The 25,827-nt window shown below is 42.7% G+C and overlaps 2 protein-coding genes and 2 non-coding genes across 6 annotated transcripts; 2 read left to right on the top strand and 2 right to left on the bottom strand.

The window, feature by feature from the left end:
* Nucleotides 1-3,092: 3,092 nt before the first annotated feature.
* Nucleotides 3,093-10,771, top strand: LOC123182670 (kinesin-like protein KIN-14K). 2 transcript variants are annotated; one of them, XM_044595320.1, is made up of 21 exons: nt 3,093-3,371; nt 4,035-4,189; nt 4,280-4,393; nt 4,568-4,805; nt 5,196-5,293; nt 5,378-5,461; nt 5,542-5,619; nt 5,703-5,795; nt 5,886-5,915; nt 6,173-6,811; nt 6,887-6,968; nt 7,054-7,149; nt 7,234-7,413; nt 7,499-7,605; nt 7,726-7,901; nt 8,030-8,194; nt 8,281-8,534; nt 8,622-8,785; nt 9,584-9,883; nt 10,133-10,227; nt 10,424-10,771. In XM_044595320.1, the coding sequence occupies exons 1-21, from the start codon at nt 3,332-3,334 to the stop codon at nt 10,539-10,541; spliced, it is 3,306 nt and encodes a 1,101-aa protein (XP_044451255.1). In that variant the 5' UTR covers nt 3,093-3,331; the 3' UTR covers nt 10,542-10,771. The 2 variants fall into 2 exon arrangements, with proteins under 2 accessions (XP_044451255.1, XP_044451254.1); XM_044595319.1 differs by having other exon boundaries at nt 9,584-9,960; nt 10,127-10,227.
* Nucleotides 10,772-11,169: 398 nt separating this feature from the next.
* TRNAF-GAA (transfer RNA phenylalanine (anticodon GAA)) lies at nt 11,170-11,242 on the bottom strand. The gene has a single exon. It is a non-coding gene; the product is annotated as a tRNA-Phe (tRNA).
* A 1,892-nt stretch (nt 11,243-13,134) lies between these two features.
* Nucleotides 13,135-15,419, bottom strand: LOC123173140 (E3 ubiquitin-protein ligase APD2-like). Of its 2 annotated transcripts, none has more exons than XM_044589891.1 (9): nt 15,285-15,419; nt 14,951-15,201; nt 14,719-14,821; nt 14,589-14,639; nt 14,420-14,502; nt 14,164-14,313; nt 14,017-14,074; nt 13,628-13,931; nt 13,135-13,544 (listed from the first exon to the last, which is right to left on the bottom strand). In XM_044589891.1, the coding sequence occupies exons 1-9, from the start codon at nt 15,337-15,339 to the stop codon at nt 13,466-13,468; spliced, it is 1,134 nt and encodes a 377-aa protein (XP_044445826.1). In that variant the 5' UTR covers nt 15,340-15,419; the 3' UTR covers nt 13,135-13,465. The 2 variants fall into 2 exon arrangements, with proteins under 2 accessions (XP_044445826.1, XP_044445827.1); XM_044589892.1 differs by having other exon boundaries at nt 14,589-14,636.
* Nucleotides 13,280-13,349, top strand: TRNAK-CUU (transfer RNA lysine (anticodon CUU)). Its single transcript has one exon. It is a non-coding gene; the product is annotated as a tRNA-Lys (tRNA).
* Nucleotides 15,420-25,827: the final 10,408 nt, after the last annotated feature.

Genomic DNA, 25,827 nt, shown 5'->3' with positions numbered 1-25,827 from the left:
ATGCTGGTATATGGTGAACATTGACCCAGAACCAAAAATGAGCTAGATTTTCGTCCTTGTGACCTGCCCATGGTGGAAGTGGGGATTTGGAGAACACCGTTGAAAATGCATCTTTAGATACCCCTGTTCGATTCTAGCGATTAATAAAAAATTATTAATTGTATGAACACCTAGCTCCTCCCTTTCTTGAACCCATATTCCTAAATGCTTACCTTTGTTTTTTCAAATCATATATCCTTTGTGTGACAGTGTGAGAGAGATGGTATGGGTTATTTAGAGTGATTTGATTGAAGAGTTCATGAAGTGACTTTGCTTTGCTTGTTACTCTTGGAGGGTATGCATCTCCTAGATGGGTAGAAGTCGCTTGAGAGCCTTCAACCACCATATTGTGAAGGAATCGAGAGTTTGTACAAAGCTAAGAGATCGCCTTCTTTGTGAAGATCTACAACAAGTGAGGTTTGACCTTTTAGATACATAATCCATTGTGGAATGGGTAGACTTACGTTTGGTAGGTCCTTTGTGGGTAGCACAACCGAGACCTTTGTGGTTCGATGCCTCCATGAACGAGTAGTGGGATAGCGCCAACTATCCAAACCTCAAGATACAACACCGCCCCATTGTTTACATCCTTCTAAACTCAACTCTCCAGTTACTTCCAAGTTTAGTTGCTCTAAGGACAAACTAGCTTGGGATTAAAACTTGCCAAATCCTAAAATTTGGAGTAGAAGTTCTATTCACCTCACTTTAGTCCATTACACATCGATCCTCGCCCCTTTCAACCATTTTACATTTAGTTTTTTGAGATACTAATCTCCTTTTGATTTCCTCATTGTGCCCTTCGACCTCACATGCTTTCTTCTTCTATGGATCGTCTTGTTGGACATAGTTCACCTTTATCCTCTGTCACAACGAGATATAATTTTTTGGGATGGTTACGTTTTTCCTATCCTTTGCATCTTGGTTATATCTCTATCGGGTGATGTTGCTCTTAGGTGACACATCATGTGTTAAGAGTCCTTGGATGGCATCTTTCCATTTCAGGTAGCAACTTGAGGCCATGGAGCTATGCCCACGAGGAACCGATCCAAGGTGACATGGAGTTTTACTACTCGTGCCTCATTGATGGTGGATGTCGGACCTCCTGTCACAAAATTCGATCAGCAAAAGAGATCTAGTGGCTTCCTCAACTTGCTTGAAGCTTATGGATACAACTATTTCCGAAGACTAGCAACACGTGCTCCCATCTTTGACGGTGGTCCATCTATGTGTCCCATGTGGAGTAATTTGTAAATTTAATTGTTCTTTTTTAGGAACTTGGGATTACATTTGCGGTTGGGAGTTTTCGACCCAAGTTTGCAAATATGTACCACGATTTGGATTAGCGAAAGTAGGGAGCTCATGCGCTGAAAAAGAAGTCTACCACATGCTCTTCGTGTGGTGCTTGCCATCTAGTGGTGCAGTTATTGCAATTTTTTTCTTGTCCGAGGTTGATTGTGCCTTTTCAACCTAGTGCTTCTAATGTCATCTTCGTCGCCACTTTGATAACTTTCACGTCGGTTTTTTGAACTTCATCTTCCAACAATCGTTTGTGCTGCCAAGTATTAAAAAGGGTAAACTTTCTATATTACATTTCTGAAAATCTCCATGTGTTTGATCGAATGCCTAATATAGTTTTGAAAAGGCAAGGATGAAAGTCGTTGTTATTATATACATATTTTTGTAGAGTTCCCTTTATTATGTTTAGATTGCATATTAAATCGTTATCCATGCAATACTTAGTGATAATATTTTGTGAAATATAATTTTTAAAATTGAAAATATAAAGATCCCTACTCCTTATATCTTTCATATTGTACTAGCAAAAAGGCCCGTGCGTTGCAACAGGAGGAAAAATAACCACACACTCTTACTTTACAAAAAAAAAGTATAATCTGAGAATTTGTAGCTATTTCTTAAATACATGAAGAGTTGTTAAAAAGATACATAATTTTCTAATCATAAAAAAGATTTTTTTTGAAAAAGAACAATTTTGTATGGTCTCCTGTTGACGTAGGTGCTTGCGCCCCTATTTCATCACTATTTCTTGCCATACATGTCAGGTATTGGTCCCTGTGTCATCACTATTTATATCTTATCAAACTTGTTTTTTATTTTATTTTTTGTCATGCATGCCTCCTTTTTACTTGTTTTCATGCACGTCCTCTCTTTTTAATTCTAATATATAGGAGAATAGCACAGCATCACATCTTTATCGGATCTCCTCTGCATTTTCTCTTTTATTTATTTTATAGCGGGCATCCCATCTTTATCGGGTCCTTCTTTATTTCTTGTCATGCATGTCCTTATTATTGTGCCTGTCTCTAGCAAATTTATCTTCAATATCATGTCCAATCCTGATTTTGCCGAGGTGTTCATCCCCAATTTGAATCAGTACCGGTATGGAAAAAATACGGATAATGCATTGTTGATTAACATTGCAGCCCAGATAGTATTTTTTCTAAATTGTTAACAAATAATATATCATCATATTCAGATTCTACGTATTTTTCTAATCAAATTCCATATATAACATGTTAAATTTAGAATTATGGTTTAGAAGATATGAGTATTTTAAAAAACGTTTGATATGTACTGCGGGTTTAATATCAGAAATATCAGGAGGTTTTCTACAAAATAGCATGACGGACTAAGAATACCTATTTCTTTTATTAGTAGGTATAGAGTATAGATTTATTGGATATTGTAGTATTGAGTTATTGACATATGCTATTCAATGAGCTTAGTCAAATAGATTTATGATAAAACTTAAACTTATATACGTATTGCCTCTGTGAAGAAATATAACTTATTTTTTTAGGGTAAGAAATATAACTTATTGATCTAAAAATCTAATATTAGTGATCTAAAAGATCTTATGTTATATAGTGATCTAAAAGATTTTATATTTCTTTAGAGAGTACTGTACGTTTTATATTTTGATTTGAAAGGGGTGGGTAAACATAGTACCCCCGTCCCGAGCCTTCCTCACTCACCCACACTAACTGACGGCGTTAACGGAGGAAACGAGCTGGCGACATCAAAGCAAAACAAAACCAAAAACGCCGCGACATTCGCGAGCGAGGAAAGAGCAAACCAACCAACCCGAAACAAAAGCAGGCGCACCGGCCGGCGCACGGGGAGGAGAGGAGACGGCGGCCGGCAAGCAAAACCCCAGCCCCCCTCGTCGTCCCCCCGAAACCCTCGATTGCCGCCGCCGGTTTTGAGGCCGAATCCGCCGCCGGCGGCCTCGATCTGGGCCGGGACCGCCGCGCGCCGGTTCGGGAGGCGGGGAATGGGGAGCGTGGACGGCGACCGCGAGGGGCTCCAGGCAGGTAAGGCGGCTGAACTCCGATTGCTTACCGTGTTGCGAAATTGGAGCCCGCGAGCTCGATTCCTGGCCGGCGAGCGTGCTCTCCAGATTTTCGGGCGGCGAGTTTGTCAGCTATATGGAACCCGACTATTCTTCAGCTCTAATGTGCTTTCGACTTCAAGCTGATTACCTTTTCCCCCCTACTACTTTGTCGATTTTTTATATTCGAGAATAGGAGCTCAAATTTTCATCGCGATTATTCTCGTGATTTGCGGCGAGTTCATCAGCTATATGCAACCCGGCTTAGTACTTTATCGAGTTGTTATATTCGAGAATAGGTGCTCGAATTTTGGTTAGTGAGATTATGGCACCCAGATTTTCCTGAGCTCAATTATATGCTGTGGAGTTGATTTTTTTCTGCTTCTCGGTGTTCTATAATTCGATTCCTATTTCGCTGAAGATATTTGTTAGCATCTGTATTAAGTATTAACTCGCTGCTGTTAAGATCCAGTTCGCTATGCCGTCAGAGTTCGATTGTTTTGATTATTATTTTTGTCGTGTGTCTCGTTCTGTTTTCTCAAGGGACCCTCTGAAATGTCAGTTTTCAGCTGTTGTTGATCATGTACATGTGGTTTCTGCATGCTTGCTATATGTGGTTTACATGGTGCTGCGAAAACCTGTGTAGATGCTGGACGTGCAGTGGTGATCAAATGGATCAGTGCCTTAATCCCGGAGTACGGCATTCCACCGGATTCATCTGATGAAGAGCTCCGGGAGCTCCTCAGCGACGGCACAGTCCTGTGCCGCATCCTGAACACACCCATCCCTGGTGTCCTTGAGGTGTGCCTGCTGTGCTTCTGAAACGTTTGGGTTTCGTGATCTGTGGAGATTTTGATGTCAGTGTTTTGATTATGGCTGTTCTTTGTTTAGGGGTCAGGTGCTGGTTATACATCTTCAGAGCAGCGGTCGGACAATGTGAAGAAGTTCCTCTCGGTGGTTGCTGACATGGGGCTGCCAGGCTTCAGTGTGAAGGATCTCGAGGAGGTGAGTTCGTTCTTATCATGTCCAGCAGTTGGTATGCATGCTCGAGCTCTTAATTCCTGTAATTGTTGAAACTAATATTGTGTACTAAGATGGTTAGAAACTTAGAATTGTTGGTCATGGTTTGCATTGCTGGCAGGTTCATTATGCTAACTCCCATGGACTTGATGGTTACAGGGATCAATGTCATCAGTGGTGGATTGCCTTTTGGTTCTGAGGGACAATCTGAATCCTGGAGTGGTTGATGATAATTCACAGGATGTTTCAAAGATTCCTTCGAGAAAAAAATGGAGAGTTCCGGAAACTGACGAGTCTCTAGTTGCTGCTGCACCACAAGGGAAAACACCCTCAGGAGAGAACAGGGGAAATGGGGTTCCATACCCCAAGTCTCAGCAGAAAACTCCTGCCTTCAATGGTACGCACGTATTCTTGTTTGCACACTGCTTTGTATATGAGCTGTAAAAGAAGTCTCTAGAGAGTTAGCCTTCTGCTCTGGAATTATCTAACATGGTTTAGTTGCCACCTGACTATCATATTGTCGGATTAACATATATGATACATCATATATGTATTCATGTTGTACTTTTAACATGTCATAAACATAATGACAAAGCATGATCCGATCAGATCGAGTGCCTTAGCGGGGCTTTAACATGCTTCCGACTTCCGATGCTTCATATGCACAATATTGTTTAGTATTTATGCTTTGTTGCAATTCTAGTTGCTGACTACAAATACCATGTATATTTTCGAGATTTCTACTTTATACACTTTAGTACGTATCATCTTGTTATTTACCCTGCAGGAAAAAAGCTTCGTGAGATTTTCCAGCTAAAACGCGGGTCCTATGCTGATCTTCCGGCTGCCAAGATTTCAGAGATGATGCATTCAAACAGTTTAGATGTAACTTCTTATTGCCTAAATTCGTTTAATTGCTATATTTTGTGATTTGATAACCCTTTCCTAATGCAAGTTATATTCTCACAGAATGCATCAACTCAATCTCTGCTTACCGTTATTAATGGCATTCTGGACGAAAGCATTGAGAGAAAAAAGGGAGAAATTCCCCACGTATGTCTTTTTTTTAATCCAAACGATTCTCTTATTTTTATTCCTAAATTCTACATCTGACTTGAATCTCATCACACCAGCGTGTAGTTTATCTATTGAGGAAAGTAGTGCAGGAAATCGAGCGTCGTCTCTGTATTCAAGCAGAGCACATAAGAAATGTAAGAGGAAAGTTTCTTGATATTTATGGTTTTCTTTGTTTTATAAATACAACATTTGAATCAGACGATCCCTTGTTTTTCAGCAAAATACTATCATCAAGACAAGGGAAGAAAAGTACCTTTCAAAAATTAAAGCACTCCAAGTATTAGTAAATGGCACAAATGAAGAAAATCAGGTACACATTATTTACTCGATGGTCAGGAGAAATCATAAAATTATAGACATTTTTTCTCTGTGCTGATATTATGTACTTTTTGTTGACTAGATGACGGTAAATCTGCTCCAAGTAGTGAAGGTATGACTCGTGTGTGAATATTCTATTTTCCTTTTTTATATCTTTTATGTGTTCCCTTAATCTTCAATTAATACATTTTGTTTGCTTCTATAGTGTTCTATATATGTTATTTTAATGAAATGTAAATATCTGTGTAGAAAAAGCAGAAGAATGAAAATGTATGTTAATTTGGTTTATCATTTGTACTATTAGGAGAAATTATGCTAATAGTTAGCCACAGGATAACATTTCGCACTGTTTGTTTTTGGTTTTTACAGGAAGAGAAGTCACAAATTGAAGAGAGACAAAAACTCAGTGAGCAAAATGTTGTCCGGTTAATAAAAGAAAAGGAGAATGCTGAGAACATGATAGCAAGTCTTAAGGAAGAAATGGAAGTGATGGAAAAAAGGAATAGGCTGCATGAGAAAAATGTTGTTCAGTTAATAGAAGAAAAAGAGAGCGATGAGAACATGATATCAAGCCTTAAGGAAAAGATGGAAGAAATGAATAGCCTGCATGAGCAAAATGTTGGCCGGTTAATAAAAGAAAAAGAGGATGGCCAGAACATGATATCAAGACTTAAGGAAGAAATGGAAGAAATGAATAGGTTGCATGATCAAAATGCTCACCAGTTAATAAAAGAAAAAGAGGATGGCCAGAACATGATATCAAGTCTTAAGGAAGAAATGGAAGAAATGAATAGGCTACATAAGCAACAACTTGATCAGTTTGAAATAAAGACAAAGCAAATGGAAGAAAAATTAGCCACCAAAGTTAAAGAATTTGAGCTTCATGTATTACGATCAAACATGAAAATCGAAGAGGTTGAGACTACCTATCAACAGAAATCACAGTTATGGAACAAAAAGGAAAATATTTTTCATAATTACATGAACAGCCAACAGTTATATGTCAAGGTATGTTAATTTATAAATTATAATTTATTATATCTTTTTGTTTTCTCACTCTTCTGTATCGATTTGCAATGATAGGGCTTAAATATATCATCAAGGTCGATCAAAAGTGACATGTATGCTTTTCAAATGAAGTGGAGAGATGAAATGTCTAATTTAGGTATGCTTTGTTGCATTGATTTCTGATGTATAAAATTATGCGGTCACAATTATGTTTGATATTTTTTCTATTTAAATTTGTGCAGGCTCCAATTTAAAATGTTTGGTTGATGCTGCTGACAACTATCACAAAGTTCTCGCTGAAAACCAGAAGTTGTTTAATGAAGTGCAAGAATTGAGAGGTGCTCCATTGCTCAAATATTCTTTCAACTAAAAAATACAATTTCCATGTTAACATTTTTTATCAACATATGCTCTTTTTCTAGGCAATATAAGAGTGTATTGTCGCGTAAGACCATTTCTTCCTGGCCAAGATAAACAATCAACTACTATTGATTACATTGGTGAAAGTGGCGAGCTTCTGATTTCAAACCCATTGAAACAAGGAAAAGATGGACAACGGATGTTCAAGTTTAACAAAGTGTTTAGCTCATTTGCTTCTCAGGGTACAATTTCATTATAATACTATTTTTATTGTTATGTTTTTTGCTTATTAATAATTCTCTAATTGCCTTTTTTTCCAATTCACAGCCGATGTTTTTTCTGATACTCAGCCGTTGATTCGGTCAGTTCTCGATGGATTCAACGTGTGTATTTTTGCATATGGGCAAACTGGTTCTGGAAAAACTTACACAATGGTACTAACTCTAGTCTTGAGAATCATGGTTAATTTTTTGTCGGACCGTGCTGATAGTGTGGTTGACTATATAATTTTCAGTCTCTTATTCTCTCTTTCTATATATATTTTTACTTTTCAGAGTGGACCTAGTACATCAAAGAAAGATTGGGGTGTCAATTACCGGGCTTTAAATGATCTATTTGATATTTCACTAAATAGGAGAAATATTTTCTCGTATGAGGTGGGAGTACAGATGGTTGAGATATACAATGAACAAGTTCGTGATCTTCTGTCAAACAAAGTTGCGCAGAAACGATATCCTTTTGATAATATTGCATGGATTTTTTCGTTACATTTCTTATAATCATGTTTTTATTCATTTTTTTGTATTCATGTTATTAAAATTGTAAACATAATACTGGTATTCCTTAACATAAATAAACACTTGGGATTTGGAGTACTTCTCAGCCTAATGGACTCGTTTTACCGGATGCGAGCTTATATCCAGTTAAATCAACATCAGATGTTTTAGATTTAATGGAAATTGGACTAGCAAATAGAGCAGTTGGTGCAACAGCTCTAAATGAAAGAAGCAGCCGGTCCCACAGGTTGACTGAACTTTGAACCGAATTTATATTATATTATCTTTATTCTCTATATTATGGATTTGTTAAAAATATATTATTACATGTAGCATTCTAACTGTACATGTTCGAGGGGTGGATGTGAAGACTGGATCCATTTCTAGAGGATGCCTACATCTCGTTGATCTTGCTGGCAGTGAAAGAGTAGAGCGGTCTGAAGCAACGGGAGATAGATTAAAAGAGGCTCAGCATATTAACAAATCTCTATCTGCTTTAGGTGATGTGATTTTTGCTCTAGCACAGAAAAATGCCCATGTGCCCTACAGAAACAGCAAGCTCACACAAGTTCTTCAAAGCTCTTTAGGTAATCGATTGTTTACTTGTTGATAAATCATGCATTTGGAGGCTTGATGTGATCTTTATAATTATTTCTTCAAATATTCTATCGCAGGTGGACAAGCAAAGACACTAATGTTTGTCCAAATAAATCCTGATGTTGAGTCGTATTCAGAAACTATAAGCACTTTAAAGTTTGCTGAAAGAGTTTCTGGAGTAGAGTTAGGCGCTGCAAGAAGTAACAAAGACGGAAAGGATATCAAAGAGCTGCTGGAACAGGTTCTTATACTTTAGTCTTTCTCTAACTTGTCTTGAGCTGGAGTTTGTTTTCCTTTTCTGCACTTAAGAACTGTTTTAGTAGGGAAAGAGTGTGTAAAATAAAAGGATAGACTTACATATAAAGGTGATATTAAATTGTGAACATCATCCTAAAAACTCAAGATAGATATTTCCGTTCTATGGTCACTTCTAATCACAGGTTGGAACCCCATATTTTGACTCAAAGTGATTGTTGTATACCTACAAGTACAGTTGGTAAGGTGTTAAACCGTAAACACTACAATTCATAGCCTGTATCAAAACACTGCGGAGAATTAGCAGTAAAATAGCAGGAGTTTATTTACTGCTGGGTTATGTTACTTATTTTTCTACATTCTTGATAGTGTTGTGCTAGTATTGAACAAATAATGGATACAAACCTACAGAAAACTGAGACATGAATAGCTTGGGAACTCCTGCTATTTTTTTCTTGGATTAACTAGATAAAGGCCACTCCAATTATGCCGATTCAGAGAAATGCCACTACTATTTCCCTCTTTGGAAAAATGCACTGCAACTTTTGGAAATTATAGAAAGAAAATAAAAATGTGAATTGTCAACTTTCCATAGGACCATAGATAAAACGAGGGCTTACAATGTCACTGTTAGATACGTATGGTTCAAGTTTTTATGTAACTGATGGCGTAAATTACTAATTGAAACCCCACACTGTACGCTTGCAGTTGATGTTAATTTATTTCCCTGATAAAGATTCTCTCATATTATGGATATAATAAGTTGCTGTTTGTGCTTTATTAGGTTTCGTCCTTGAAAGACACTATTTCACGAAAAGACATGGAAATTGAGCAGCTCCAAGTCACGAAAGACAAAGATAAACCCCCAAGTTCAGCTGTTGACAACCATGGTTCAAGCATGCCAAATAATTTTAGTTCCAATGAGACATCGCTGATCACATTAAATCAAAAGAGACAACTATCAGACCCTCTGAGTTATGCTGAGGTGAATGCAGATGCTGGTCAGACTTCACCCACTAACATCGTGGCTATGGGGTTGGATGAAGCAGATTATGAAGACAATGTATCTGAAGATGGTTCATTAGTAAGAGAAACGGAGTATACTATTGGCAGGAGAAATATTATGAACTCTAACTCAGACATGATCGACGATACCAAAATGTACTCTTTCTTTCCTATTTCATTTCCGCCGAAAATCATCAATTGTTTCTTTCATTACTATGACTATGCATCAGGAGTAACTTCTTTTGTCTATACTTATTGTCATGAGAGTTTTTCATCTTTTGAAAATCAGGCTTACTAATTTGGTAGTGCTCGATAATTTCAGGCATAGAGGTCCATCGCGAACAGCCAGATCAACTCTCACAAAAAGCGCGCAGCCAGCAATCTCCAGATCAAAACCAAGGGACGCTGTTTTGAAGACTCCAAGTAAGCATAGGACTTCTTTTTAGCACCTCAAAGATATTGCTACTAGTGCTCAATAAACTTTCAGAACTTGGAAAATTTAATGTTGAGGTCCATATAATATGTTTATCTAGGCCTGGAAGTATCGTAGATTTTCAAACTAGAGCCAATAGTTAATTTTCCTGATACTAATGAGAATGGGATCATATTGACAAACCAGGTCACACAAGGACCCCATCCAACCAGTTGGCGGGAGGCTCTTCGGCCAGGGCAACCAAAAGATGGCAGAAGTAGAGCACGCTCCAGTTGCTCGGATGTATTTTGTATGCAAACTGTAACTCGACGAGGCGTGAAAGGTGGAAATAGTTGGGGGGTAGCTGTAGGATAAATGTACTGTTGTAATTGGAGAAATGTGAAAAACAAATTGCTGACAAGAGAACAAGGCTATTATGTTCCATTTTTCCATTCTGACGAGGACGGTGCAATGTTGAGAGATTCTGGCATGTTCATAGCTTTGATGACAATTGACTGGGTTTTTAATATTTGGTCTGTGGTGACGAGGGTTTGATATTGTGGCCTCTTGGGTCCACCGATTATCGGTCGAAAATAATGAAAGGATATTGGATTATTGCTACCCCCTGTTACAGTTTCGATGTGCATGATCATGGCAGTTAGTCTGCTCTCTCTTTCAGGCATCAGTCTTTATACAAGAAATTACCACTCTGAGAGCTCATAAAAAAGAAAGGAAATCAATAGTCATCAGAATTTAAGAAAAAAGCCTAAAGACGACTGCTCTGAAATTACTTCTAGAGTATTCAGAGATAAGAACAGAAAGAATTACTTCTAGAGTTTATAGAGATGTAAGAACAGAAAGACTTGCAGAGATTTAAGTTTCTTTTCTTTGTAACTAAAAAGAGAGATGTAGTTTCAAAAAAAAGAAAGAGAAATGTAACATGAAAATTGTATTGCGGTGAGCATGGATCGAACAAGCGACCTTCAGATCTTCAGTCTGACGCTCTCCCAACTGAGCTATCCCCGCTTGCGTGTTTTAGGTCATTATATTAAGTAGTAATACTCTAGAATATAGGAACATTGCTGATTAATATGGCAGGCTCTGCTTCCAACCGTGTAATGCATGAATCGCCCCTATCCACTGCTCATTTGTATTTACTAGGATAATACACATGCGTTGCCACCGACAATTAATAATGTTTGATGAAACGAACGAACAACGCGATAACAATCCAATTTTTTATTTATATTTTATTATGTAGAATGGGGCAACCTTAAAATCAAATAAGACGTAGTTATCAATCGAATGTTCCTTTCGTAGAGATCTTCAAAAGTATCAAGTGAAGAATGAAGTCCGGATTTGGCGTACATCGGCATGGGTGTCTTGGTTTAGGCTAGTTTTAGGGAGTCTTTGTGTCTTGGTAGGGGCGGCAAGGCGTCGGTGTTGTCCCAGTTTTGGACCAATGTCCTTCCCATCCTATCCCCATTTCGTCAGTGCACTTAGCACCGATAGAGGGCTTGTAGAGGTGTGTCTCCAACAAATTTTTCTGGATCTGTTCGGGTTTGGTCTCCAGTGGATTCGTTCGAATTCCGATGGCGTTTGTGGTCTTTGGAGTATCTACAGACTCTTGTTGGCGTCTTCTTCTCCGGGGCGGCGATTTTCTACACATATCGCAGTCGCACCTTCTGGTCTACGTTGATGACCTCCCCGGCATTGCTTTTCATAAGGTGCCTTTCCGCAAAAAAAAGACTAAGATATGTTGAGAGGGGTAATAGCCAGTGTGAGGAGCTCATGAGTTTCATTGTCTAGGTTAAGAGGAAACACCCTAGGGAAATTTGAAATCTGATTCATGCAAGGGAACAATCACAAATGAAGAGAGCATCCATCATTGCAAAACATAAAAGTGACCAACAACCACCATATGCACCTCCATCACAGAAAAACCCACACCATAAGCACCTAATAAACTCCTATCACCTAATGGGTTTTGAAGACCGAATCCCGACAATAGAGGCATAACAAAGACAACGTCGATCGAACATTGACATGGTCGCATCCAAGTTTTTTTTGTCGTTGTGGCACAGTGTCATCACCCACGAAGAGTATGGACGGCGACATTAATCTAACCATCCTACACATAAAGCAAAACGTATGTGCATCCTCATCCACAACTAGATCTAACATAGCCGTCGGTGATTCTAGCACTTCCAGCATGCCTCTACTGACCAACAGAATATCATTTCCCTAATAAGGTTCTTGATGTGCATCTCTGCATGTGCTGTTGTGGGTTGCTCTCCAGGTGTCAGCCGCCAGATATTTTGGTTCAGTTTAGCTAAACTTCAGTCAACTGAAAATCTAATTTGGGTCAGTCAATTTTCCCTAGAAGAAATGAGGTGCCAGAGGGAAGGAAGAAACAGTCGCAGCGGGGGGCTCGCCTGGCAGTATCTATCTTAGGGTTTAGGGTGGGGGCAGTGCTGGACGGCGGTGGTGGGACGGTGGTGTGGGGCTTCGCCGGAGAAAAAACTTGGGGGAGGGGGGGGGGGGGGGGGCTAGAGGGATGGCCGGGGGCAGCGGAAGACCAGCGATGGTGGGTGGAGGGCGGGGCGGCGGTTAGGCCGGCGGCTCAGGACAGATTGAGCTCGAGGTTGAAGATGAAGTTCTGGGGGTTCGATCAAGATCGAATGATGGAGATTGAAAGATGAAAATCGACTGACCCCTTAAATTTTTTCAATCGACTGAGGTGTAGCCGCGTCCATTTTGGTTTGGCTTCTTCAGTCAGCGTCCCACTCCGTTTTCTGTCTTTCGTCTCGTGTTTGGCTCTTGTCTTAGGTGTCCACCCTTGTGATTTCTTTTGCAACTATGTGTATTTCTTCTGACTGGAGTCACTCTATTAGTTGGAATATAACACGCGATGCTCATCATAAAAAAAACTGATAACACCATGATGCCAAAGCAACCGCTTACAGGCTGTCAGAGTGGCAGTACAAGGTAGTCAACACCATTCTATGCTCTTCGCATCGGAAACTCACACTAACTAAGCACTAATTATTTACCATTCACCAAGCCTGTCTAGCTCAGTTGGTAGAGCGCAAGGCTCTTAACCTTGTGGTCGTGGGTTCGAGCCCGGTGGGCGATTTATGTAGGTGGGGCACACTCAGCTGCCATCATTTTTTTTGGCCCTCGCAGTCAGAAATGTCCATCCTCGGTTCCTCACAGGACAGCCAGCCTTGGTCAGATCAGAAATGTCGCTCATACGCAGAAGATCCTCCTCACCTTCTTCAGCTTCCTCCGGCAGAACGGGCAGCAGCTGGCATCCCCCTCAACAATCCTGCCACGCATCACCACCATCCATCATCTATCTATATAATCCTTCCATGGCAGAACACGAAAAGCTGCGCGTAAGATACTTACTTGGTGCCGCAGGCGTGGCAGGTGGCGGAGTGGCCGCAGGGCATGAAGAAGCAGTCCCTCCGCGCGTCGCAGCACACCACGCACAGCCGCCGTCCCTCCTCCTCGTCGCCCGCCTCGCCGTCGTGGGACGAGACTGATTCGAAGGACGAGCCCCGGCTCCCGCCCTCCTCTTCCTCCTTGCACTCCAGCAGCGAGGCCGTCGTTGTCGCCGTCGTCGTCCTCTGGTCGGCCACGACGGCGCAGCAGAACCCGAGCAGCACGCTCAGCACCTCGTACAGCAGCAGCAGCGACACCGCCAGGATGGCTGCGTGCGAAGGAAACATTCAGCTGGAGTACATTTCAGCGGCGTGATTTCATGGAGCTGAGCTGAGGTTGCATTCGCGCCGTACCTGAGCCGACGAAGTAGACGATCCAGCGCGGCCCGTAGGAGAGCTCCACCTTCACGCCCTGCCCATCGTCAGAGTCCAGTCTCAGAAGCACAGAACAGTGCATGTACCGTAGCTGAATGTTCAGAGGGTTCAGAGGTTTGTCCGCACCTGTTTCAGGCCGGACGACAGGACGGCCACGTTCTCCCCCAGGATCGGCAGCCGGTACGTGCAGCCGGAGCTGCCCGGCGACGGCGAGCACGCGTACTCTGCTCCGCTCGTGTTGTAGAGCACGGCGCTGATCCTGAAATCCAGCGTCACCTGCATGCCAAAACCCAAATCAGTAGTCCTCTCAACTGCTGTTACAGGCCAAGATCGATCACACCGGCCGAACATGGGATGGGATGCCACTCTACAACTTTGTTACCGTCGTGTCTTGGTCGCGCAGGTTGCTGACGGTTACGTAGTAGTCGTCGGAAGAATTGATGCTCTGCCTAACCGCTCCGGTTCCTGTGATTTGGAAAGGCCTGGAACGTTAGGATCTTGTAATGTTACCGCACAGCTGCGGTTCAGAGACTCTGGCAGTGCATGCTTACCGTGTACCGATGGCTCCTCTGACCACTGCGTGAAGCCTACCTTACCTGCTGCTGTGCAAGCTCCAAATCCCAGCACATGAGCACTAGTAGTAGGCTCAAACTAGGAGTGATTATTACTACCCTCTGTTACCTTGAGCAATGGTGATGCGGAGGGGATTGGTTAGCCCAGTTCCAGGCTCGACGCTGCAGTTGACCTCGATCTGACTCCCACTGTTCAGGAAATAGACCCATTCCTGCATGCGCGTGCGCGTTTATACACAAGATGTATGACTCTGGTTCAGAGTACAGACCATTTTTATAGCTTACGCTGAACTTCTGAACCACGCGATACATGACGGGAGCACGAGTGCAGGGCAGTGTACCTTGTGAGAGTTGGCCGGCAGGACGACGCGGCGAGCCTCCGACCACACCGCGGGCACGTCGTCCAGGAGGCCCGGTATCTCGGCGAGCCCGTAGAGCACGAGCCCGCTCGCTCCCGACCCTTCTTCCTCGGCAGCCCTCATCGTGATGTCCTGCACGAAGAGCGGGTTCGCCCGCACGAGCCGCGAGCAGCCCGGCCCGGCGACCAGCTCCGCCCGGCCGTAGTAGTGCCCCGCCATCAGCGCCATGGACACTGCACATGCACGATTAATGCGTCAGGGCGAAACACCGATGTCAGTTAACTGCGACGCCGTAGCAACTGTGTGTGTAGCGGACCGAGAAGGCAGAGCGCGAGGACGACGACGAAGCAGGACGTCGCTGCCGCCGCCATGGCCGGGAGGAGAGGAAGCGTGTGAGAGATTTACTCCTAAACGTATGGACTCGTCGCCTGAGGGTGAGGCCATTGGAAACTACGGCCAGGGTGCTCTGCTCTGCTTTGCTAGCCTGCGAGGCCGCGTGCTCAGCTACAGCTACCTACCGGTCCCGAGGCTCCTAGAGGAACGACCGGTCTGAGCGACCGAGACGGTGAAACGGTTCTTCAGGTTTGTGGTGGATTATTTTTGAGAGCTTTGTTTGTGGATGGGGAGGGGCTGTACCTTTTTTTTGAGAGAGAATGGGAGGGGCTGTACTTTTTTTTTTGTCGAGAAAAGCTTGCTAGGCCTTTATTAATTAGCTAAAAGCTTCATAGGGATTACAATTTTTTGTTTTGAGAATCATAGGGATTACAATTGGGTCATGCGGAGTATCCAACCACAAATGCCTCCCGGCGGCGAGAGAAACTCCATATCTAGCTAGGCTATGAGCCTCATAGTTTGATTCTTGAGGTTCAAAGGAAAGATTAGAAGAAGTAAACGAACTACAAGTTTGTAAGATCTCTTTGATGATAATGCCATAGTCTCCTCTGACTCTTTGATGAATATGATGTACTACGTGTTTGTAGTCCGAAGAAATTTGGAGATGATGCATCCCAAGATCTTGTGCCGGTGACAGTCCCTCTCTGCATGCTATCGCCTCAAGTGTAACGCTCCGAGAACGACGCTTCAGTTGCCCTTCCATTTATTTTAGTTGTTGATGTATGTTTAATTCATGTATTGTGTGAAGTGGCGATTGTAAACCAACTCTTTATCCCTTTCTTATTCAGTACATGGGAATGTGTGAAGATGACCCTTCTTGCGACAAAACCACCATGCGGTTATGCCTCTAAATCGTGCCTCAACACGTGGGAGATATAGCCGCATCGTGGGTGTGACAAGTTGGTATCAGAGCCTCGACCGACCCTAGGAGCCCCCTTGTTTGATCGTGTAGTTTGGCCGTTGTTGAGTCTAGAAGAAAAATTTTCGGAGTCTAGTTATATCGGAGAGTAGGACTTCTTTTTACTCCTCAGCCCCCTTCGTCGCTCTGGTGAGAAATCTTGACGTAGGTGTTTTGAACTACCCCTCTTCCCCTTCAAATTTTTCTTTAGGATCACGCGGTTAGTTTTTGTTCGTTGTCCATCCTCTTTTCATCCGGTGCTATTCTCGTCGAATTGATTCAAACCTCTTTGTCTTTTGGGAGATCAATCCTCAGCCCTTTTCAATCGATGTTGTTTCCCTATCCGAAGTTGTCCTTGTTTTTTCCCACCCACCCACCCCTTCTTCTTCTTGGAACCGGAGTCCGAAATCGAGTATCCATCCTACTCGTGCGAAGCCTTTGCATTCTCTCCTCAATCATTTCAACCGGCGCTTCTCTATTCAATTATTCGTCGTTCCAGTTGCCTGTGTTTTTCCCGCCCTCCCACCCTTTTTATTCCCGGAGTCTGAGCCTCTATTCGAGCATCAATTTCATTCGTGCGGAGTATCTTCAGTCTTTCCTCAATTGTCTCAACCGGTGAATTCTCGTCTAGTTAATCATCGTTTTTCTCGTTTTCCTTCCGGAGGTTTCAATTCAAGTATTCGGTGTTGATCATATTCTTTCCCTCAGCTCAAATGTTTCCCCTTGCTTGTTCGCCTCTCGCCATTTAATCGTTCCGGAGTGATGAAGACATCTCAGAAGAATAGTGTTTGCATTCAATCTTTTCAAGGTTGTCACCTCATTCAAGTCCCTCAGTTGTTCCGGTGCATCATCTCTCTCTCCAACGATCCTTTTCCAACGGTGTTTCTTTTCAATGGGCCCTAACTCACAGGTCTTTTCCCAGGATCTTACCCGACTCTTCTAATTATTCCGGAGTTATTCTCAAGTTCTTTTGTAGTTTGACGTAAGTATGAATTTCATCAGTCAGATTTTTTCCAAGATCAATTTCAATCATTTTCATTGTTGGCTCAACCTCTTCGCTTTTCATTCTCCCGGAGTATCTCAACAATTTTTGGTGGTGTTTCTCGTCGTCATTCTCAACATTTGAAGACCGAAGAAGAATTTCTCTTAAATCTTGTCCGTTCTCCCGGAGATTTGCGGTGCTAGCTCGATGTTATCCTATCAAATTGTTTTCAGTCGTGCAATTCTTTTCTTACCCATCCGGAGTATTTCAGGAGTTGTTTTCCCCTTTCGATTATCCGGAGGCCTCCATTTCAGAAGATTTCTTCGTTCCAAGTTTTCAGCTTCATTCGTTCCCATATTTGTGCTGGTGCTGCGCTCAAGCATTCTTTAATCTATTCGCAATCTCTTCGTTCTCTTGCATCTTGATCCCCTAAAGTATATTTGTTCTTTTAATCCTCACGGTGATTCGTTCTCTTTCTTATTCATTTTCAAATTCTTACGGTGGTTCGTTCAAGATTCCTTTTCGTTCTTATCACATATATTCATTCGTTCTTCCCAATCCTACCGGTGGTTCATGAAGACTCCCTCGTGTTCGCGCTATACCCCCCCTTTTTTTATATTTTTCCAACGTGAATAAGTAGTATGCAAATCCATTGCTTCGCATCAATTTAATTGGTGGAGGATAAGCATAACATAATTCTCATTCTTCTTTCATCAAGTGGATCAATTCCTTCGGAGATTTTTCATGATGAATAATCTCTTGGTTCTAAGTTGTTCATCTTTTCTTTTCTGGAGTTCCAAGCTTTTTCTAGCTTGTCTCGTTGCGAAGCTCCATCTAAATCATCGCAAGGCGTCATCTTATTCCTTTCATCCTTCAATTCTATCTCATCATCCTTTTGTTACCGGAGTTCTTCACGGTGGTTCGCAAGGATTTAATTCATTCCTCAAGTGTTCATCAAGATTCTTGTTGGAGGAGCTCAAGTATCTTTCCCTCTTGCTTCTCGAGGTGCAAATAATTCTCCATGTTCTTTTGAAGTGGAGTTTTGCATTTCTTCATTCTTCTCAGCTATTCAAGCATTTGGTTGTGGCATAATTCCACCTCAAGTTTTGGAGATGTTTTCAATAAGTCCACAACAAGCTTATTCTTTTGTTGTTGAATTTTGAACAACTCCGTTCAATCCTTCCGTGCAAGGATGCTTTTCAAACTCAATTGTGGTAGAAGTTGTCATCTTCTTCTCCGTTCTTTTAATTCCACTCTTTCAATTCTTCCGGAGGCGTTGTGTTGTCCCTCTCGTCAAGTATCGTTCCATCTTGTCAAGCTCATGCCTTATTCCATTCCATGTTCAACCGGGATGCTATCACAATTCTGTCGTTCTTATTCCTTTTCTATCTTCTTCCATCCGCAGTGGTTTCAGAGTCTATCTTGTCCTTGAGCTTGTGATTCTCGTCATATTCGTTGTTCCTCTTATCTACTCGAGTGTTCTCGACTTTCTTAATCTTCTTTCTTGCACTCTTGGTTACTTCATCCTCTTTTCTTCCGCCTCGTTCCTAAGATCTTGGGACGAGATCTCTTGTTAGTGGAGGAGAGTTGTAACGCCCCGAGACCGACGCTTCAGTTGCCCTTCCATTTATTTTAGTTGTTGACGTGTGTTTATTATGTTTGTTGCATTATCATAATTGTTTTGCATATTTCATTCATATATGTTTATGCCATGATCATGATGATGTCTTTGTCATATCTTTGCTTCTTGCACCATGCTCATCTCACTTGTTATGTTGCATTGTGCCCTTGTCATTTTGCATTTCATCATGCTCATCATGTGCATTGTGAGATCCATCTTATCATTTTACTTGCTCTATGTGTGTGTTGATATTCCACAACTTGTTTCCTCTCTCAACCTATCAATGCACCATCGTCTCCTCCTTCCTTCTTCTTTCTTCCATTTTTGCAAGTGTCATTATTCCCTCATTCATTAATGTTCATTTATTTCCTGATGATCATACTCCTTGCCTTATGCCTCTCTGTCAAATTTCATCTCTATTAAAGTTGTTTTGGTTGGGCTAATAATTTACTCAAGTTTGAATCAAATTCAAACTTGTTTAAATTTTCTGTCTCTAAAATTTCCCAAAGCAATTTTATCAAATAGTGCATAATCCCAGGACTCCAGGGATATATTTTTATCTCCGGGATTCCTTCCCTAAGCCCGTGTTATTTTTCTCCAAATCATGTTTATTTTGTAAACAGGAGAATAAAGCAACACAGGGAAAAAAACCTTACCTGAAGCCCAGCCGACCCGGAGCCCAGCCCACCGGGACCTCTCGCTCTCTCTCCCCTGGTAAATCCCGCACATGCACCGGGTCGGGGCAAATTTGACAAATTTGACCTATAGACGAAATCAAATCATAGAATGAACTGTCCGTGAAACTATTTCACGTGGCTGACCCGTGGCGCCTAGCTCTCAGGCGCTGCACTAGTGCAACACCTGGGAGCTAGGCGCTGCACTAGTGCAACGCCTAGGAGCTAGGCGCTACACTGTATAGTGTGGCGCCTAGCTCTCAGGCGCTGCACACTGACTTAGTAATTTTCTGATCACACGGGTGTGACGCTGGCCGTGTAGCGCCTATCTGTGAGGCGTTGCACAGTGTAGTGTGGCGCCTTCGTGTCGGGCGTCGCACAAAAAGGTCAGCCGCGTGAAATAGTTTCACGAATAGTTCATTCTGTGATTTGATTTTGTCTATAGGTCAAATTTATCAAATTTGCCCCGGGCCGGCCGCGCATGTCATCCTCTCCCTTTCCTTTTTTCTTCCACCTTGGCAGCACCCCCTCTCACAGTAACTCGCACAGCCGAGCGAGGCACATGGCCAACGCGGCTGAGCTCGCATTGCGCCCCTCCTATAAAGCCGCAGCCCCGCGCCCTAGGGTTTCCTCTCCCCCTCTCGCCGCCGCCACCCCTTTCCTTCCCTCTGTTTCTCCTTCTTCCCCAAGAAACAGAGGAGCAGAGAACCACCGAGCGCGCTCCACCGTCGTTTGTGAGGCCCCCTCGTCGTCTTCTTCGACTTCAAGCTAGGCCAGGATCCAGAAGGGCCCAAGGGCACCGTGATCTTCTTCCTTTTCATCGCCGCGGAACGCCAAGTTCCTCGACGCCATCTTCGTCATCTTCCTCTGCTTCACGGACCCGAGCGCCTCCGTCGATCATCGCGTCCTCCCGCCGTCTTCGGTCACCCGCGACCGTGTTCGACTCCAGCAGCATCCCCACGGTGAAGCCCCGCTCCTCCCCAACTCTCTCTCCAGTTCAATTCTGTCGCCGTAGTCAGCTTCTCGAGCCCGCCTATTCCATATCCTCCATGGACGGCCTCGAGTTCGTGCTTGTGTTCATGCCGTTGCTCTGCTCGTTGATTCACACACGCCACCCGCCGCGCCGCAGCACCGCAGCCTCCCCATACCCACCTAGCGCCTGTCGCCGTCTCTCGCCATGGCCGCGCCCGAGTCGAGCACTCGAGCGCGAGCTCGTGCTCGAGTCTTTGCATGCACACGGCCGCCCCTTGCTGCACCCACACATGCGCACATCCCACCACGGCCACCGCAAGCCTTTTTCGCACCCCCGCCGGCGCTTGGTAGCCGCAGTAGTCGCCGCTGCTTGTTCCTGTCGCCGAAGAGAAGCAGTCGTCCGCCATGTAGAAGAAAGCCCCGTCCTTATGCAGTTCATCTAAGTCTGAATCCCTCTTCGAATACCAGAATTGCCGCAGCGTAGTGGTTAGCGCACCTCGGACATAAACAGGGGATCGGGGTTACCTTTTTCTTTGTTTTGTTTTTGAACTGCTGTTCTTTCCCCGGTCACACGAGAGCTGCCGATCCCCTCTGTAGCACAAACACAATGCTAGGGCAGTGGCTAGCTGTCTCGGTTTTCAACGGAGAGGTTGTGGGTTCTAAATACCCATGCAACCAAAGGAAACATGTCATATATGTAAAATGTTTAGAATTTTGTCTAGTTTCATAATATGCAACTTTCATCCATGCTTAAAATGTTTAAATTGCTGTTTGCTCTTAATTTGCTAAATGACATGCTAAAATGGTTTAATTCATATCTAGATAACCGTAGCTCCGTTTTACATAAACTTTATATGTAAATGGGGTAGAAAAATGCATAGATTGACATGGTGCACTTTATTTTGCTCTTTAACAACTTTAAAATTGTGTATAGGGCAGAGCAGTACCAAATTCGAAATATGCTTATGGGGATTTTTCGGAATTGTTGTTTGTTGTTCCGGCCTCATTTAAACTTGCTTCACCTCTTGCCATGTTAACCAACATTTAATCTTGACATGCATCATACTTGGTTGTGCATCATGCCATGTTTATGTGATGGTTGTTACTATGTTGTTTGCTTCTTTTCGGTTGTGCTTCATCTCGTTAGTTCCGGTAACGTTGCGATTGTGAGGATCCGTTCGACTACGTTAGTGCATCTACTTCATGGATTCGGTCTTCTTCCTAGGGGGATTTCAGGCAAGATGACCATACCCTCGATATCACTTCTATCTTTGCTTGCTAGTTGTTCGCTCTATTGCTATGCCGCGCTACCTACCACTTGCTATATCATGCCTCCCATATTGCCGTGTCAAGCCCTAACCCACCTTTCCTAGCAAACCATTGTTTGGCTATGTTACCGCTTTTGCTCAACCCCTCTTATAGCGTTGCTAGTTGCAGGCGAAGATGAAGATTGTTCCATGTTGGAACATGGATATGTTGGGATATCACAATATCTCTTATCTTAATTAATGCATCTATATACTTGGTAAAGGGTGGAAGGCTCGGCCTTATGCCTGGTGTTTTGTTCCACTCTTGCCGCCCTAGTTTCCATCATACCGGTCTTATGTTCCTTGATTTTGCGTTCCTTACGTGGTTGGGTGTTATGGGAACCCCTTGACAGTTCGCTTTGAATAAAACTCCTCCAGCAAGGCCCAACCTTGGTTTTAACATTTGCCACCTAAGCCTTTTTCCCTTGGGTTCTGCAGACTCAAGGGTCATCTTTATTTTAACCCCTCGGGCCAGTGCTCCTCTGAGTGTTGGTCCAAACTAGAGCCCTTTACATCGCCACCTCGGGGAAACTTGAGGCCTGGTTTTAGTTGTACGGACTGCTCATCCGGTGTGCCCTGAGAACGAGATATGTGCAGCTCCTATCGGGATTTGTCGGCACATTCGGGTGGTCTTGCTGGACTTGTTTTACCATTGTCGAAATGTCTTGTAACCGGGATTCCGAGTTTGATCGGGTCTTCCTGGGAGAAGGAATATCCTTCGTTGACCGTGAGAGCCTGTGATGGGCTAAGTTGGGACACCCCTGCAGGGTATAAACTTTCGAGAGCCGTGCCCGCGGTTATGTGGCAGATGGGAATTTGTTAATGTCCGGTTGTAGAGAACTTGACACTTGACTTAATTAAAATGCATCAACCGCGTGTGTAGCCGTGATGGTCTCTTTTCGGCGGAGTCTGGGAAGTGAACACGGTTCTTGTGTTATGCTTGAACGTAAGTAGTTTCAGGATCACTTCTTGATCACTTCTAGTTCACGACCGCTGCGTTGCTTCTCTTCTCGCTCTTGTATTCGTAAGTTAGCCACCATACATGCTGAGTCGCTGCTGCAACCTCACCACTTTACCCCTTCCTTACCCATTAAGCTTTGCTAGTCTTGATACCCATGGTAATGGGATTGCTGAGTCCTCGTGGCTCACAGATTACTACACCAACAGTTACAGGTACAGGTTATGCGATGATCATGACGCGAGAGCGATGTTTATTTGTGTTGGAGTTCTTCTTCTTCTTCGTCGATCTTGGGTTAGGTTCCTGGTCGGCAGCCTGGGCTAGCAGGGTGGATATTGTTTGAGTTTCTGTTTGTGTTTCATCCGTAGTCGGATGTTGATCTCTTGTATGATGTTGATGTATTCTTGGGGCGTTTATGCCTTTTGTATGTATCCCCAACTATTATGTAATGGTACGATGTAATAATATCCACCTTGCAAAAGCGTCTTCAAGATGCGCTTCTATCTTTGGTGGGACCTTCGAGTTCCTTTAGGATAGGGTCGCATCTTGGGCGTGACATCAAGCGTCAAAGGGCCAGTCATGCCCTGAATGACCATCATGGATGAGCCCAGAAAAGCTCCATCACGGTCTCGACAAACAGCAGCTGTCGTGCCCACATTCCGTTATGATGATACTCCAGTGTCAACATTGTTTTTTATGAAGCCTTCTGTTGGTGGGATCCACTTGAAATTTTGTTCGAAATTGTTGTGGGGTTGTCCTCATTTGTGGCTCTAGCGGCGATGAAAGTTGGTCTAGCTCAGCTATGAAGTTGAGAACAAACTTGTGTGTATCATATGGACTTTGGTGTATTCCTTCATGAATTAATTGTCGCCGAGCATACCAAAATTGCCCACATAGTAACCGTCAACCTTGTCAACTCCTCATGGTTCAATACTTCCATCATGGAAAACAACCAGGCTCGTGCTATGGGTTCTGATGTTGCTATCATGTCATCGAGTAGGTCACGATCGACTAGAGACCAAACACAACGTGCCATGTTGCACTCGAGAAGGTTGTGTCTCCACGAATCTTGAGCTCCATAAGCAAAACATTATTCATGGTGTGACATCTTTCTATTCTATTGTACATCTTCTATAGGTAATGAGTTCTTTGCCAAATGCCACAAGAAGTTTTTCAGCTTCGCCGGAGCTGGCACTTTCCACAAAGTTCCCCAAGAGCGCTCATTATTGTTTGAGGATCCTGCTCTTTCCTCCAACCAATCCTCACGTCTCCTTTTCGCTGCCATGATCATCCTATAAGTAGATCGAATGGAAAAAAATCCATTCTTCTCAAAACCCCATGACCTGAAGTCAACCATGTTTCAGGTACACACTAGAATCCTCAAGATAGGTGCTGCATCATATGGTAAGAATACTTACTCAATCAGTGTTGTGTTCCAACGTGCACTCTCATGGTCAATTAGTTCCGAGACTACTTGGGTTGGATCCGCCACTAAGGCGACAATGGGCCTCATATTTTCCTTCTGGGGTAATCAATTCATGTTCCAAATATTCGTCGTGTTTCCATTGCCTATTCACCTTATCAATCCAAGTTTCATAGTGTCTCGGCCCTCTATCGTTCCCCTCCAAATTTGAGAAAGGTGCCCACCAAGCTCTGCTGACAAGAACTCACCCTCCGGAAAATACACCGCTTCCAATATTCTGGCACTAAGAGAGCTAGGGTTTTCAAGAACCCTCCACGCCCGTCTAGCTAGTATAGCCAAATTGAAAATATCAAAATCTCGGAAACCCAAACCTCTTGTGTATTTTGGCATGCTCCTAGAATCCCATGACACCAAGTAGGGCTTCCTCTGGACTTGCTTACCACCCCACCAGAAAGCTTTTATAATTTATGTAAGTTGTTGGCACAACCCTCTAGGAAGTTTAAAATAAGACATGAAGTACACCGGGATCACTTGAGCTACTGATTTTATTAGTACCTCCTTACCAGCTACTGAGAGAATTTTCTCCATCCACCCTTTTAACTTATTCCACAATCTGTCCTTTAGATATTTGAAGGCCTCATCTTTGATTTCCCTACATCGGATGTCATGCCAAGGTATTTTCCATTCAATTGCTCATTAGGGACTTGCAGGATGTTTTTAATAGCACTCCTAACCTCCTCGGGGCATCCCTTCCTGAAAAAGAGTGAAGACTTGTTCTTGTTTATTCTTTGACCAGAGGCTCTTGCATATGTCTCCAACAAATGAGAAACTTCCTCGGCTCCCTCTTTATTTGCTTTAAAAAATAGCAGGTTGTCATCTGCAAACAACAAATGGTTCACCGATGGAGCTGATGAAGCTACTTGTATACCACCAAGATTAGATGACAGAACTCTAGTTTCAAGAGGCAGGAAGGACCCTCCGCTGCGAGGCTATTCCTCACTCCACACGAGTTCGATGGTAGGCATGGCGTGAGGTGATCGTCATACTGGGTCGTCCAGGCGCACGTGAGTCCTCTGCCTCGTTTGTTTTAGTTTTTTCCGCATTTTTTCGTTTTTGATTCCTTTTTTTACTTTTTTTAATAATTTCAAATATTCTAAAGATATATATTTAAAAAATTCTTTGAATATATTTTTGAAATAAATGTTAAGCATGATTGAAAAATGTTAAATGGGTATAGAGAAAATGTTTTCGATGTATACAGAAAATGTAAAATGAGTATGGAAAAATATAAACATTAAAAAGTAAGCTTACAAAATGTTAATCATTTATTTGGAAAATGTGAAACATGTATATAAAAAATGTTTCCGATGTATACAAAAAATGTATAATATGTATGGAAAAGTGTAAACATCCAAAATATATGCTTTAAAAAAATGTTAAACGTCTACAAAAAATATCCTTGATGTATACCAAGAGTGTAGAACATGTATTAAAAAATTGAACACTAAAATTTAAATTTCCAAAAATGTTGATTGTGTATAAAAAATGTTAATCACTTATTTTTAAAATATTAAAGGTGCATAAAAAATGTCCTGATGTATACCGAAAATGTACAATGTGTACAAAAAGGA

This window comes from Triticum aestivum, chromosome 1D (genome assembly GCF_018294505.1).
Source record: "Triticum aestivum cultivar Chinese Spring chromosome 1D, IWGSC CS RefSeq v2.1, whole genome shotgun sequence".
NCBI classification, from domain to species: Eukaryota; Viridiplantae; Streptophyta; class Magnoliopsida; order Poales; family Poaceae; genus Triticum; species Triticum aestivum.
The sequence above is the reverse complement of the archived record's forward strand: the minus strand, read 5'-3'. Positions and strand labels throughout refer to the sequence as shown.

Bases quoted from the DNA above. Each gene is read 5' to 3' on its own strand.
- LOC123182670 (XM_044595319.1), top strand. From the start codon at position 3,332: ATGGGGAGCGTGGACGGCGACCGCGAGGGGCTCCAGGCAG. The intron at 4,806-5,195 runs GTACGCACGTAT...TTTACCCTGCAG, and splicing joins GAAAACTCCTGCCTTCAATG to GAAAAAAGCTTCGTGAGATT. The intron at 10,228-10,423 runs GTAAGCATAGGA...TTGACAAACCAG, and splicing joins CGCTGTTTTGAAGACTCCAA to GTCACACAAGGACCCCATCC.
- LOC123173140 (XM_044589891.1), bottom strand. From the start codon at position 15,339: ATGGCGGCGGCAGCGACGTCCTGCTTCGTCGTCGTCCTCGCGCTCTGC. The intron at 14,822-14,950 runs GTACACTGCCCT...ACGCGCATGCAG, and splicing joins TGCCGGCCAACTCTCACAAG to GAATGGGTCTATTTCCTGAA. The intron at 14,640-14,718 runs GTAACAGAGGGT...GAGCTTGCACAG, and splicing joins CCGCATCACCATTGCTCAAG to CAGCAGGTAAGGTAGGCTTC.